Source organism: Macaca nemestrina, chromosome 15, assembly GCF_043159975.1.
Source record: "Macaca nemestrina isolate mMacNem1 chromosome 15, mMacNem.hap1, whole genome shotgun sequence".
NCBI lineage: Eukaryota > Metazoa > Chordata > Mammalia > Primates > Cercopithecidae > Macaca > Macaca nemestrina.
The window spans coordinates 1,132,322-1,147,256 of record NC_092139.1 but is presented as its reverse complement, the minus strand read 5'-3'; the positions used below and the strand labels follow the sequence as shown (position 1 = coordinate 1,147,256).

The 14,935-nt window shown below is 58.0% G+C and overlaps 1 protein-coding gene and 1 long non-coding RNA gene across 9 annotated transcripts in view; one reads left to right on the top strand and one right to left on the bottom strand.

Moving 5' to 3' along the window:
- The first annotated feature begins 1,092 nt into the window (after positions 1-1,092).
- On the top strand, positions 1,093-2,475 carry LOC105470481 (uncharacterized). Its single transcript, XR_011613143.1, has 3 exons — positions 1,093-1,257; positions 1,776-1,897; positions 2,337-2,475. It is a non-coding gene; the product is annotated as an uncharacterized lncRNA (long non-coding RNA).
- A 107-nt stretch (positions 2,476-2,582) lies between these two features.
- Positions 2,583-14,935, bottom strand: part of LOC105470482 (glucocorticoid modulatory element binding protein 2) — a 33,786-nt gene continuing 21,433 nt past the window's right edge. For 6 of the 8 annotated variants that reach the window (XM_071079038.1, XM_071079039.1, XM_024789338.2 and 3 more), the window contains 6 exons: positions 13,590-13,693; positions 11,465-11,622; positions 8,244-8,315; positions 7,676-7,870; positions 6,225-6,347; positions 2,583-5,689 (listed from right to left, as the gene is read on the bottom strand). In XM_071079038.1, the coding sequence (XP_070935139.1) occupies positions 5,049-5,689; positions 6,225-6,347; positions 7,676-7,870; positions 8,244-8,315; positions 11,465-11,622; positions 13,590-13,693 (1,293 nt within the window). In that variant the 3' untranslated portion in view covers positions 2,583-5,048. The remainder of the gene's footprint in view (positions 5,690-6,224; positions 6,348-7,675; positions 7,871-8,243; positions 8,316-11,464; positions 11,623-13,589; positions 13,694-14,935) is intronic. The other 2 variants (XM_071079040.1, XM_071079043.1) reach the window with 1 other exon arrangement.

Sequence of the window (14,935 nt, the reverse complement as noted above, 5' to 3'; positions counted from 1 at the left end):
AGGTGCTGGCACGACTTACTAAACACACACCACACTGCAAAGTCACTGAACCCGGTGTGGATGCGCAGGTCCAGGGCAGAACAGAGAGTCCAGAAATAGAGTCACACTCAGGAGTCTGGGGTGGGATGGAAGATTGGCTCTCGGCCAGGCACAGTGGCTTACACCTGTAATCCCAGCACTTTGGGAGGCCGAGGCAGGGGGATCACCTGAGGTCAGAAGTTCGAGACCAGTCTGGCCAACATGGCGAAACCCCATCTCTACTAAAAATACAAAAATTAGTCAGGCATGGTGGCGCACACCTGTAATCTCAGCTACTCGGGAGGATGAGGCAGGAGAATCACTTAAACCCGGGCGTCGGAGGTTGCAGTGAGCCGAAATGCTGCCACTGCATTCCAGCCTAGGTGACAGAGTGAGACTCCATCTTGAAAAAATAAAAATAAAAATAAAGAATGTCCCAAACCCAAAACACTGACGATGCCAAATCCTGGTGAGGACGTGGAGCAACAGGAACTCTCATTCATTGCTGGCGGGAGTGTGAGGTGGTGCCTCCACTGGCAGAAGACACTTTAGTAGTTTCTTACAAAACTAAATACATTCTTACCACACAACCTAGCAGTTCTTACAAAACTAAATACATTCTTACCACACAACTAGCAGTTCTTACAAAACTAAATGCGTTCTTACCACACAACCTAGCAGTTCTTACAAAACTAAATACATTCTTACCACACAACTAGCAGTTCTTACAAAACTAAATGCGTTCTTACCACACAACCTAGCAGTTCTTACAAAACTAAATACATTCTTACCACACAATCTAGCAGTTCTTACAAAACTAAATACATTCTTACCACACAATCTAGAAGTTTCGCCCCTTGGTATTTACCCAAACCAGTTAAACGCTTATGTCCACACAAAAACTTGCATGAGGGTTTTTAACAGCAGCTTTACTCAAAATTGCCAAAACTTGGGAATCAACCAAGATGTCCCTCAGCAGCTGAACGGTACACTGTGGCCCATCCACACAGTGGCATGTCACAAAGCACTCCACCCTCTGTGGGGACTCTGCCCTCTGGAGTGCCCTGGGCTGGACAGGGCTGGACAGGCCACAGCCCATTCCCCACTCCTGTGTCCTCAGCTGAGGAGTGGCCAGTGCTGCAGTCGGCCACCAGGGACACTCAGTGGGTACAAGACATGACCCCTTGTAGGTCTGCATCTTGTGGCCTCTGAAACCCCATGAAGTATCAGGAGCAGGAGGTATCATGGTGGGATACTGAGGGGTATAGCTCTCTTCAGGGCCAGAGGGGATGATGGGGGTGATTGGGCCATGTGAGCAAACGGGAAGGGTCACAGCGTAGAGAATGGGTAGCAGGAGGGTAGGAAGGGCCAGAGGTGGGAGTCAGGTAGTTCTATCGACCCGAGAGAGATGGAGGGGGCCTGGCCTCACAAGAAGGGAATGCATCGTGGATGTGAGGTTGCAGGAAGGTGGGCTGAGCCAGTGGGCAGGTGTTGGTGCTCCCCTCCCCCATGGGGTATGATGGGGACTGAGCATGGGAGGGAATATGGAGCAGGAGCTCTGTCTCGTACGCATGGAATCTGAGGAGCTGGCAGATGGCCTGTGGGGAGGGTGGTCCCGTGCCAATGTCTGCTGGAAGGACATGCCTGTGCATTTGTCAGCTCTGGGCTGCAGCAGGGCACAGGCGTGGGAGAGCAGCCATGGCAGAGGGGAAGGTTTCAGAGTGGACTCTTGCAACCAGCACCCTGTGCCCCTCCAGCCACCACCCCAGATGGCACCCAGTGACCCGGCTTTCGACGCCATTCTGCCTTGAGGGAAGTGTCCAACTTTCCTAAGTGGAACCACACAGTGTGGACTTCTGTGTCTGCCTCTTGCTTGGCCGTGAGTCTGGGAGGCCGGCCTGTGGCTGGTGTGCAGGTTCCTATGGCCCTGGGTGGACAATGGCAGCAGGGAGGGGAACAGCATTGGTGACAAGGCGGCTCTGGGACTGAGCCCTGGGAGAGGGGAGCAAGTGCTCCCCTGGGGGTGAGTCTGTTGAGCTCCTGACTGGTGGGTGCAGGCCCCTGTGCCGCTGTGACCTCTCCTTGCCCGTGGGTGTGGTGCCTCCGACGCCAAGGCTGTTCTTACTATCGTCCTCCAGCGACTTGCAGGACACCCTCAAAACCCTCACCAGGCACCGAATTGGCTGATGCTCTTGATCTCGGACTTGCCAGTGTGCAGAACTGCAGAAATGAATCTCTGTTGCTTGCAAGCCCCCCAAGCCTGTGGTATTTGGTTGCAGTAGCACTAATGACTAAAACAGCCATGATCCTCTCAACAGGCCTGTTGACAACTCCGACGGGTGCTGGGGGGAGACGGAGAAGGGCACAGAGCACCTGCTGTGATGAAATCAGCTTTGACCTCGGGACACCCTGGAAGGGTCCTGAAGCCCCCAGGCTACTTGGAAGGACTAAGCATGTGGGTGTGAGTGGCCCGGGGTGGGGGTGGCAGCCGGCGCTGTTTGCATTGGGCATGTTTATAGACTTGATTTCTCTCCACACTTCATTCCAAGAGATAGACACTCAAACTATGAAAATTGTTTTTATTTTAAATCAAAGTACCAGGCAGATACTTGCAAAACAACATACAAAGCAAAACTCAAACACGGCCCTTCCCCAGGGCGCCTCTGAGCAGGCACAGAGAAGTTCTCGCCCTCTGCAAAATCCAGTCCAATCCTATCTTCTCAGAAAACCAAACCAAAGGCAGCCATGAAAACCTGTGTTCTGTATGTGGTTGAGAAGGTCTTCCTCTCTGAGGACTGGCTGGCCCCAAGTGCAGAACTGGGAGGTCCAGGGAACCCTGCCCCGGAGGAGCCAGCAGGACCTGGAGGAGCCGGGGGCAGTGCTGACGACCTGCCCGGCCCACTGCAGTGTGGTTCCCGTGCGGATGGGGGCTTCTCCAGGGCCCTTCCCCATGCTGGGGCTTGGAACCCCTGCCAGAAGCAGCTGGGTTGGCGGCAGACGTCCCCGAGGGCCTTGGGAAGCACTGGGAATGGGCTCCCAGCCCTGCTGGAATGGGGGATTGGGAATTAATTCTGAAGCTGGTTGTGGCTTATTTTTGTATGGCTCTGAAATTAACTTCCTCTCCCAATGCCTCAATAGCTGAAGGGCAGGAGCAGAAAAGGTCCCAACCTTGTTCTTAAAAAGAAAGGAAATGAACCCACAAACCAATGGAAGTTCTGTTCAGCGAGGGCTGCCAAGGCAGACCCACTCATGACTTTGACAAAGGGAAGCAGCTGGAAGGTTGCGGGTCCCAGGGTCACAGGCAGCTGTATTAGCGACAGGTTCTGAGCTGGTGGGGTGGGGGCTACGGGGCCCTCCTGAACCCCGTAAGGTCATACCGCTGCACGCTGCAGAACTCAACTGGAGTGGAAATGAGTTTAAAACGGAATATGTACATCAAAAGGTCAACATCACGCCGAAACCAGCTGACTGTGACAACAGCAAACCAAAAACGTAACAGAGAAAACAAACAAGACACAGCCTCAGTAGCTTGACATGGGTGGGGGCAGCCAGGACAGGGCCCTGGTGACAACGGCACAGAGGTGGGGTCTGGGCCGCTCGCTGGACGGACAGCCAGCCAGTTTCCTTCGGAGCAGTGAAGTGGGACACGGGACCCTCGCACTGCGGGGCCTCAGACGGGCCTTCAGCTGCCGACAGAATCAGGAGGAGCATCCAGGGGCCTCTGGCCCTCAGGGTCCTCCTGGGACATACCCTGCTGGAGACGGCAGGAGCCCTGGGCTGGCTGCTCCCTGAGATGTCTGCCCCAGGGCCCTGGCCTGGAGGGGCCTCAGCCTGGTCTTCCTTGAGTCCAAGGCCAGGTCTGGGGACAGTCATGGACAGCCCTTCCAGACAGGCTCTGGGCTCCACCTTTGGCAGCTGCCCTGACCAGCCCACCCGGGCAGCCTCCTAAACACCCAGAGGCTCTCCCTTGGACAGAGACCACCGAGGGCCAGCCCAGGGGCTGCATGGGGGCCGGGGGCTGTTCTGTGGCCAAGCAGACCAAGCCGAAGGGCCCCCACGTGAATCCTCCACCTCCATAGCAACTGGTTCTGTTTATGCCCCTGCCCCAGGACTGAAGCCCTCGGGACACACCTCACGGATCTCAGATCCCTGGGAGGGGCCAGCTCAGGCAGAGGCTGCCCAGGACCTCCGCACCCGGTCAGGTGCACTCACAGGGGCTCAGGGGCCACCCCCAGAGCTAACTCGGGAAGCCTAGGCACTCAGCATTATTTTGGTTGAAAATGCTATAAATCCGACTCTTCCTAGAAGCCTACTAAGCAATTCACTTAAAAACACCCTCAGTACATGTGCAACAATGCCTGGACCACGCCTCATCTGTGCGGCCCCTGGGCCACCTGAGCACCGGCTGGGGGTGGGGGAGGAGGGCACCCACCGGGATCTGCACCCCAAGCTCCGGGTGCATGTTCCCACACAGGAGGAGAACGGGGTGCCAGCCACACTAAACCTACAGAAAACTGTGGGAAGAAACCAAATCCATAGGATCCATAGGGTTCACACTTGGGCTCAGCTCCCAAGTCATGTGTTAGTAGCATCCCCAGGGACCTGGCTGGGTGCAGACACCGGGACCTCGCCACCCGCTGCACCGCGTCCGGCACCTGCAGGGTCGTGCTCGGCACCCTGGCTCTGCTTCCTCTGCCTCGGCTGCACCCAGGCTCCCCCCCGCCCCCGCCCACCTGGCTCCTGATCAAGGCCCAATGTGTAAACAGTATTAATAAGCAACAGATGGAAAAATATATTTCCCAAGAAAAAAGGGGGGGAAACGTGGGACCTGAAGACCGATTTCCAGGTTGCTCTCGCTGTTCTGTCCCCTTCTCTCTTCTCGTGATTTGTTTTGGCGATTCCTCTCTTTGGTTCTGCAGCCCACGTGACACACCTGCCCGAGCCAGCCCTGCGGCCTCTGCCCGTTCCCTGCTGCCGCAGCTGAGAGGCAGCCAGCCCCGTCCGTCCCAGGGGCCTCGACCTCCCGTCGGCTACTTCCGCTCGTGGTCCTCTGCCACGGCAGCCACCTCAATGGTGGCCGTGTGCTCCTCGGGCCCGGGGGCAGCCCCTGTGGGCACTGTCACAATTGTGCTGGCGCCAGGCGAGGCCTGGGCCACGTTCTGCAGGGTGGGGCCCAGGCCAGGCAAGGTGAGCAGCTGCAGCGGGCTGACCACCTTGAACACCGTGCTACCGTCCTGCACGGCGGCCGTGCTCAGGACCGTGAGGCTGGACGCATCCGGGTGGATCTCCACTGTGCTGGGGTAGGTGGAGCCGGAGGAGGCCAAGACTGTGTAGCCCCCAAGCAGTGGGGAGGCTGGGGAGCTGGCAGGGGGTGCCTGAAGGGAACCCTTGCCCAGGATGGTGGAGGGCAGGGTGGACACCACTTTACCAAGGGGCACGCTGGTCAGCTGGGGGACGGGCACGCCCGGGCCGAGCGCCAGCTGGGCAGACTGGGTTAGCACCTGCGAGGCCATGGCGGCCGGTCCCGACGTGGCACGTGCAAGCCGGGGCCGCTTCACAGGCGGTGGCAGGGAGACCGGAGTCAGCGTCATGAGCACGTTGCTGAGGTGCTGGGACTTGTGCTTCAGCTCCTTGGCTCGGCGGCGATGCTCATCACACTGCTGCTCCAGGGCTGCCGGGAGGGGCAGACGGCATCACACGGGGGACGGGGGCAGACACGCCACACCATCTGGGTGGCTCCTGGGTCAGTGGCAACCCAGGTCTGCTCACTTGATGCCACAAACCCAGATGACCACATGGCCACTCACCAAAGGTGAGGTCTGTGGGAGACGGGGCCCAAGATGGCCCTTGGGGTAGATACAAGCCTGTGCTGACCCAGGGTCTGCAGTGACCCGGGGCCCGTGTGCAAACGTGGCAATGCCGTCTCAGACCCTCCCGCGCTGACCCAGGGACTGTCTCAGAACCCCCTGCACTGACCCAGGGCCTGTGTGCAAGTGTGGCAATACTGTCTCAAACCCTCCCACACTGAGCAGGGCCTGTCTCAGACCCTCCCACACTGACCCAGGGCCTGTCTCAGACCCTTCTCAGAAGCTCCCCGTGGTGGCTATGACTCCAGGGAATGCATGTGGACGCACAGCCAGGGGGTGAACCCGTGGGCTCCCAGGTCCTCAGCCTGCCGCCCGGGGGCCGGGGCGGTCTCGGCGTACCTGCCAGGTCCCGGGCATACTGCTCCCGCGAGCGGTCCATCTGGCACTTGTGGCTGGCCAGCACCTTCTTCACCAGGTCTAGCATGCCGAAGTTCTGCACAATGTTGTTGAGGAGCACAGCATCTGAAAGGGCAACGCGGACACTCGGTGGGAACCCGGGCCCTTCCTAGACAGCCGGAACAACAACGGCAACGCGGACACTCGGTGGGAACCCGGGCCCTTCCTAGACAGCCGGAACAACAACGGCAACGCGGACACTCGGTGGGAACCCGGGCCCTTCCTAGACAGCCGGAACAACAACGGCAACGCGGACACTCGGTGGGAACCCGGGCCCTTCCTAGACAGCCGGAACAACAACGGCAACGCGGACACTCGGTGGGAACCCGGGCCCTTCCTAGACAGCCGGGACAACAACGGCAACGCGGACACTCGGTGGGAACCCGGGCCCTTCCTAGACAGCCGGGACAACAACGGCAACGCGGACACTCGGTGGGAACCCGGGCCCTTCCTAGACAGCCGGGACAACAACGGCAACGCGGACACTCGGTGGGAACCCGGGCCCTTCCTAGACAGCCGGGACAACAACGGCAACGCGGACACTCGGTGGGAACCCGGGCCCTTCCTAGACAGCCGGGACAACAACGGCAACGCGGACACTCGGTGGGAACCCGGGCCCTTCCTAGACAGCCGGGACAACAACGGCAACGCGGACACTCGGTGGGAACCCGGGCCCTTCCTAGACAGCCGGGACAACAACGGCAACGCGGACACTCGGTGGGAACCCGGGCCCTTCCTAGACAGCCGGGACAACAACGGTAACGCGGACACTCGGTGGGAACCCGGGCCCTTCCTAGACAGCCGGGACAACAACGGTAACGCGGACACTCGGTGGGAACCCGGGCCCTTCCTAGACAGCCGGGACAACAACGGTAACGCGGACACTCGGTGGGAACCCGGGCCCTTCCTAGACAGCCGGAACACCACAGGCAACGCGGACACTCGGTGGGAACCCGGGCCCTTCCTAGACAGCCGGGACAACAACGGTAACGCGGACACTCGGTGGGAACCCGGGCCCTTCCTAGACAGCCGGAACACCACAGGCAACGCGGACACTCGGTGGGAACCCGGGCCCTTCCTAGACAGCCAGAACAACAACGGTAACGCGGACACTCGGTGGGAACCCGGGCCCTTCCTAGACAGCCGGAACAACAACGGTAACACGGACACTCGGTGGGAACCCAGACCCTTCCCAGAGAGCCGGAACACCACTCTGGGGCTGCTCCTCAGGAACCCGGCCAGCCAGGAGTCCGGTTCAGAGGGAGAAGACTGAGATGCACCAAGGCAATCCTCCCACCAGGTTCAGCCTCAGCACAGCGAGGGTCCCAAGCCTAGATTCAGCCTCCAACCCAGCAGCAAAGAAGGGCCTGGGGCAGGAGGGCCAGTGGCCTCACCTCCTGCAGACACTCCTGGGCTGAGGAGCCGGCAAGAGGGAAGATGCAGCTCCTCACCTCGAAGCTGCAGGGGAGGGTCCTGGACCCGCTGCTGCAGGCCTCTCATGGTCTCCATCAGCTCCTGGTGGAACTCCTGGATGACCTCGTCCAGCAGGCCGGCGTCCTTCAGCCCCCGCCAGAAGGTAAATGTGTCATCTGTGAGGGAAAGAGTGGGTTCAGTGGGCAAGGAAAGCGCTGCTACACGGGGCAGCCACCACAGCCACGAGGACACCACCACAGCCACGAGGACACCACCACAGCCACGAGGACACCATGCCAGAGCCGGCAGCGCCTGGCACTGAGCTGGGCTTGCACTGCCCAGACACATCCACAGTGCTGAAATCTAGCAGGTCAGCCACAGAGCTCAGCCTCAGAGCACCCAAGATAACGCTGCTGGAGCCAGACCTTTCTCCACAAAGACCCCACTGGTCCCACCTGGATTCCTGGAGCCCCTGTGTGGCCTGAGGCGGGCAGAGACCCCACCACCCCGCCAGAGCTTGTGAGCAGCCCACAAGGAGGAACCTCGTACCTCCGATGGCCGCGGTCCAGTCCCCAGGGTCCTCACAGGTCTCTATGGTGATGGTCGCAGGAGATCCATTCACTGTAGCCAAAAGGAAACCTCGGGTGAGAGCTGAGAGCACCATAGTCCCAGCCCACACACTGTCCGCCCTCCTCACACCAGTCCCAACCCCACACACCCCACACACCCACACCCACACACCCCACACCCCCACACACCTCACACACCCACACCCCCACACACCCCACAGTCTGCCCTCCTCACACCACAGTCCCAGCCCACACACTGTCCGCCCTCCTCACACCAGTCCCAACCCCACATGCCCCACACACCCACACACCCCACACCCCCACACACCTCACACACCCACACACCCCACACACCTCACCCACACACTCACACACCCCACACTCCCACACACCTCACACACCCACACACCCCACACCCCCACACACCTCACACACCCACACACCCCACACACCCACACCCCCACACACCCCACAGTCTGCCCTCCTCACACCACAGTCCCAGCCCACACACTGTCCGCCCTCCCCACACCAGTCCCAACCCCACACACCCCACACGCCCCACACACCTCACACACCCCACACCCCCACACACCACACCCACACACCCACACCCCCACACCCACACACTGTCCGCCCTCCTCACACCACCTTCTGAACCACTCCATCTGTTTTCACAAAACTGACAAACACAGGATACACACTAGTACAGCCAAAATGTTTTCCTGCCTTGTATCTTACGGCTATTTTTAATCACAGACGTCAAACATACAAAGGAGAAAGAACACAAAAACAAATCCCTTAAACCTGTCACCCAGTTTCAGCAAATCCTCAACATTTTCTCTGCTTGTCCATTTACGATTTTACTCAAGAAGCACTTTTGACTTGACCGTCAGGAGACCAGGTGATCCTTCTGCTTGACTTGTTTTCCCACTGACGAGAGTCTGGAATCCTGCTCTGCGGCTCCATCTGTCGCCCGTGGGGCTCGCCCTCACCTCACCTCTTCAAGTGATGCTTCATTGAAGTCATCATAAATCTCAGTATCTATCATGTTTCCATTTTTCTACACCAGAACAAGTATGGCTTTGAGAGACAGAAACTGTCCTGGTTCTTCCCGTGGGTCCCTCTCTAGTGACTACAGAACACGACTGGCCATGTCGTTCATATTTGGCCATTTTGGGTTTTGCTGATGGAGACTTTATACGCAGATCTGGCTTAAAAAACAAACCCGGGGCCGGGCGCGGTGGCTCAAGCCTGTAATCCCAGCACTTTGGGAGGCCGAGACGGGCGGATCACGAGGTCAAGAGATCGAGACCATCCTGGCTAACACGGTGAAACCCCGTCTCTACTAAAAAATACAAAAAAAACTAGCTGGGCGAGGTGGCGGGCACCTGTAGTCCCAGCTACTCGGGAGGCTGAGGTAGGAGAATGGCACAAACCCGGGAGGCAGAGCTTGCAGTGAGCTGAAATCCGGCCACTGCACTCCAGCCCGGGTGACAGAGCGAGACTCCGTCTCAAAAAAAAAAAAAAAAAAAACCCGGGGCTGGGTGCAGTGGCTCACGCCTGTAATTCCAGCACTTTGGGAGGCTGAGGCAGGTGGATCACGAGGTCAGGAGATCGAGAACAGCCTGGGCAACACAGCGAAACCCTGTCTCTACTAAAATACAAAAAGTTAGATGCGCGTGGCGGCGGCGCCTGTAATCCCAGTCACTTGGGAGGCTGAGGCAGGAGAATCGCTAGAACCCGAAAGGTGGAGGTTGCAGTGAGCCGAGATCGCGCCACTGCACTCCAGCTGGGGCAACAGAGTGAGACTCCATCTCAAAAAACAAAAACAAAAACGAACCTGGAAGCAGTTTAGCGTTTTGGTAATGCTGGCTTTTCACATTCATCAAAGACATGGCAGTGGTGAATATTACTCATATTATACATCCGGAAATATTTGGGGTGTGAGTGAGTGTCTCTCCTAGTTTGGGCTGATACACCACCTTTTACTAACTGCACAGTGGCCAAGTCAATGGTTCTCAGAGACTTCAGGTTAAAGAACCCAAATCATCTTCAGAAGAGCTGAGCCTCAGCCTAGCTGTGCGGCACTGACTACAGGGCGTGGAAGGCCCAGTCCCTTTCCTAGCAGGCGGTCAGGCAGGGCCAACACTAACATGGTGGAGGCCCCGGGGAGGACAGACAGGAGGCTGGGCTCTACCCGGCCCCTCCGACCACAGCAGCCCAAGTGTCCTGGGCTTCTCAGGACTCAGCACTGAACCTGCCAGGCTGCCCCGGCAGGACGTGGAAGGGGGCCCAGGAGAAGGGTGAGGCCTCGCTACTGCCCAGGCTGGAGGGCAGTGGTGCGATCTCAGCTCACTGCAACCTCCGCCTCCTGGGTTCAAACGATTCTCCTGCCTCAGCCTCCCAAGTAGCTGAGACTACAGGCACGTGTCACCGCACCCAGCTAACTTTTGTACTTTTAATAGAGACTGTGTTTCACCCCGTTGGCCAGGCTGATCTCGAAATCCTGGCCTCAAGCAATCCGCCTGCCTCGGCCTCCCAAAGTGCTGGGATCACAGGCGTGAGCCACCGCGCCTGGCCTAACTTTAGTTTTAAGAAAAATTTCTCTATTCGTAAAGCTGGAAAGAAAGGGAATAACCTTTCCACAATTTACAGCTACAGACAACATGGAAGATTACCTAAACCGTCATCCAAAAACCCAAGTGGCGGGGACACCTGCAGCAAAGCACCCAGCACGGAAGGCAAAGCACCCAGCACGGAAGGCAAAGCACCCAGCACGGAAGGCAAAGCACCCAGCACGGAAGGCCGGGGAGCAGGCGCAGCTCCATAAACCGCCAGGTCAGGAGGAAAGCGGATCCAGATTTGGGGCTGGGCCATGGGGGTGGGAGGGAGGGGGCCGGTGGGCGCCCAGGCACTCTCTGTTACTCGCTATACCCTTCCCTGCGTGTGAGTTATTATATTACAATGAAAATGCCTTAGAAAGAAAAGTGCTTCCATCTTCCTCGTCAATGAAAGCAGCAATTCTGCCAGCTCTCCTCTGTGAGGAAGGAGGAGGCTGATCCCAGACACGCAGGGCTGCAGGCAGGAGACCAGCAGCCCTGGCCTGAGCCAACGCCTGGGGCCAGGGAGGCCACCCAGGGGCACGTCACCCTCTGTGGCCATGGCCAGGGTGGGGTCAGGAGGAGCAGCCCGTGCACCTACCGTCGGCTGCGGCGGGCGTGAGGGGAATGTACTCGGCCGACGTGGGACTGCTCAGGGACACGCGGGCTCCCGAGAGGTCGATCTTCGTGCTGCGGCAGGTGTTGGAGCAGACCTTGTCGTGCTGGTAGAAGTCCAGCTCCCCGGAGTCCATGATCTTCCTACGGCAGGGGGTGGCACGGAGCGTCCAGGTCAGCCCCAGAGCCGAAGGCACCTGCTCGCCCTCCCTGACCTGGGCCATCCACCTGTGTGGGCCAGTCCTGGCCGAGGCGCTGGCAGCTCCACAGAGGAGGGTGGGCTCCGCTTCCCTCAGCGCAAGCTCGGCGTGCAGGACCCTGCTGCTGAGGAAGCAGCCGGCCCAGCCCCACACCACGGCACTGTCCCCAGGAAGGAGGCGCGCGCTGGCCAGCGGGTATCCTGGAGGTGCCCATCAGAATCTGTGGGGCTGGGCCTTTCTGGGACGTTCCACTACCCAAGTCCTAAGGGAGTGACCCATAGCTAACAAAGGTTGGCCTGGCCCCCCTGCATCATGCATGACTCATTCGGAAGCAGAGGAAGGTGGGAAACCACTTCCAGGAGAAGCCTTCCTCCTTCTAAAGGCACAGAGACAGCAAGGGAGAGTGATGAGGGCGCAGGAGAGCACCAACAGCCATGGCTGCCGCTCACCTCATCTTTACCAGGAAGGCTTCCCATGGCCCAAACTGCCAAGACCCGCCCTCCCAGGGCCCTCTCTTCCACCTCTCCGGAGGTCCAGGGTCTCAGTCCTGTGTGTCCCAGTGAGCCTGCCTCGACCCATGAAACAAGGGTCAGAGGCTCCGGCCACATTCAATCTTTGGGCAGCGCTGACCTCAGGCACACACAGGCTGATGCTTCTGTGGTCAGCTCAGGACCTGCCTACCTGGCCGGTGGTCCCCACAGCTGTGCCACCAGCCACGTTCCAGAAAAATCAGAGGCCAGCTCAGCTGGACAGGACCTGAGCCATGGGGAAGGACCCAGGGCCAGTCACTCGTGAGGCCTCAAACTCTGACTCCAGCACAAAGCAGGGGCCCTCCTTGGGAAGCAAGGCAGAGGCCAGGCCCACAAAGACCGAGACTGCGGCTTATGATTCACAGATAAAGTGGAGGCTGGGCGTGGCGGCTCATGCCTGCAATCCCAGCACTGTGGGAGGCTGAGGCAGGTGGATCTCCTGAGGTCAGGTGTTCGAGACCAGCCTGGCAAATATGGCGAAATCCCGTCTCTACTAAAAATACAAAAATTAGCTGGGCGTGGTGGCAGGCACCTGTAAACCCAGCTACTGGGGAGGCTGAGGAAGAGAATCGCCTGAACCCAGGAAGCAGAGTTTGCAGTGAGCCAAGATCATGCCACTGCACTCCAGCCTGGGCAACAGAGCAAGACTCCGTCTCAAAAAAAAAAGTGATAGAAAGGACAGAAATAAAGAATAACATAAAAGGCCAAAATCTGATGCACAAATACCAGATTATACCTTGTTTTTATTTTCAGAATGCATAACTAAAACAGACCCTTTTCTTTTCCCTTTTATTCTTGTTTTTTCTTTTTGAGACAGTCTCACTCTGTAACCCAAGCTGGATTGCAATGGCACAATCACAGCTCACTGCAGCCCAGATTTCCAGGCTGAAGTGATCCTTCTACCTTAGCCTCTCGAGTAGCTGGGACCACAGGCATATGCCACCAAATCGAGATAATTTTTTTTATTTTTAGTAGAGATGAGGTCTCATTATTTTGCCCAGGCTGGTCTCAAACTCCTGGCATCAAGTGATCCTCCTGCCTCAGCCTCCTAAAGTGTTGGGATTACAGGTGTGAGCCACCATGCCCGGCCAACCCTCTATTTTACAACAGTGAAATAGCCACAAGTGCCTTCAGGTAAAGAATTGGTGGATATTAAAATGACTGACAAAACAATTCTAAAAGTCTGATAGTGTCCCTGTTGGCAGGGGTGTGGGAGATGGGTTAGTGTTTCGGGTGTGAGCAGGTGCAGTCACCCGGGAGGTTGTCAGCACTTACCACATCTAAAACACGCCTCATCTTCAAAATCTCAAAACCCCATAAGAAAGCAAGAGTTGCCAGGGCCCCTTCCACGAGGGAGGCTGACCCTGGTGCCAGCGCCCACCTGAGCATGATGCCGTTCATGCGGATGGCTCTCTTCCAGTCCTTCAGCGTAGACTTCCCGGCCAGGTGTACAAATTCCTTCGGGCTGATCACATGCTCGTCGTACTGTGGGGGACACAGCCACGTGGGTCAAGCTTGGCCGGGACACCACACAGGCTGTCCCACCTCCTACCCGACCCTGAGTCAGCGGCACAAGTCAGGAAGAACACCATGGCATGGTGCTGAGCAGTGCACGTCTCCTACAGAGCATTCAGGTAAAATAAGGACATGACCCACAGGCATGGTGGCTGCAGTGGGGAGCGGCCGTCTCCTCCAGCCCTGAGGGGACTGAGCTGCTGTGTGCCGGGGCTAGACACGGCTGAGTTGACTATACCAGGTAGGTGTGCGGCCTTCTCTTCCTCCAGGCAGACTAAGCAAACTGCTTCTGTGCAATGCATCTTATAAATACACATTATTGCATATGTTACATTGCAGATGGCAACAGATGCCAGCACATGGGTGAAGCTGTGAACGCTGCCTTCCTCAGGCCCCTCCTGACACCACCTTGCCCCGTGCAGCAAGTGCCGGCACCTGCTCTCACTCTGACACGCACGCGCGCGCACACACACACATGTCCGTTTCCAGGCCAGGGGAACCCTCCTGCTTGCTAATTTCACCCATGTGGGAGCTCAGAAAACCTGAGAAGGTAAAATATCCTGTTCAATCTTGTTACACAAGCAATTATTGAAACCAAAAAGTGGAAATAAAACTGCATTTACTTAGAAAACAAGCAGGCTGGGGATGGAGGAGTCACGAGGTCTCAGCAGCCGGACCCAGGAGGCCGCCTCCACCCCCGGGCCGTGCCCAGGTCCAGCTTGCTGAAGGAAGCAACGCTCCCGATCCCTGAGCCCACCCTCATGACCCCCGTGCCACAGATGGGAACGCTGAGCCCAGCCAGTCTCTGGCTCTCCCTCATGCAGTTGATCGGGGAGACCCGACAGAAGCCAGCACGTGGAATCCGGAAGACTCTCTGGCCACCGTCGGAGCCTGGCAGGAGCCTGCACTGGCTGTGACTGAGGCTGCTTCCGGTCCTCACCTCCACCCAACGTGGCTCACGCCTAGGACACTCAACTGTCCCCAACGGGCCTGATCCTAGCTAGAGTTCTGGGCTCAGCCAGCCTCGCGCCCCACCCTCCTAGGCCTGCCTCTTTGCTTTCTTGCTTTCACCTTTGTTAAGTCTTCTCACCCCAGGTTTTCCTCTCCCAGCTAGGAAGCTACATGCTATCCTCTCCTGAGCTCTTGACCATGTCACGCTTACCAGAGCTGCCAGGGCCCAGAGCTACCACGGCCCGCTCCTGACCCTCCCGA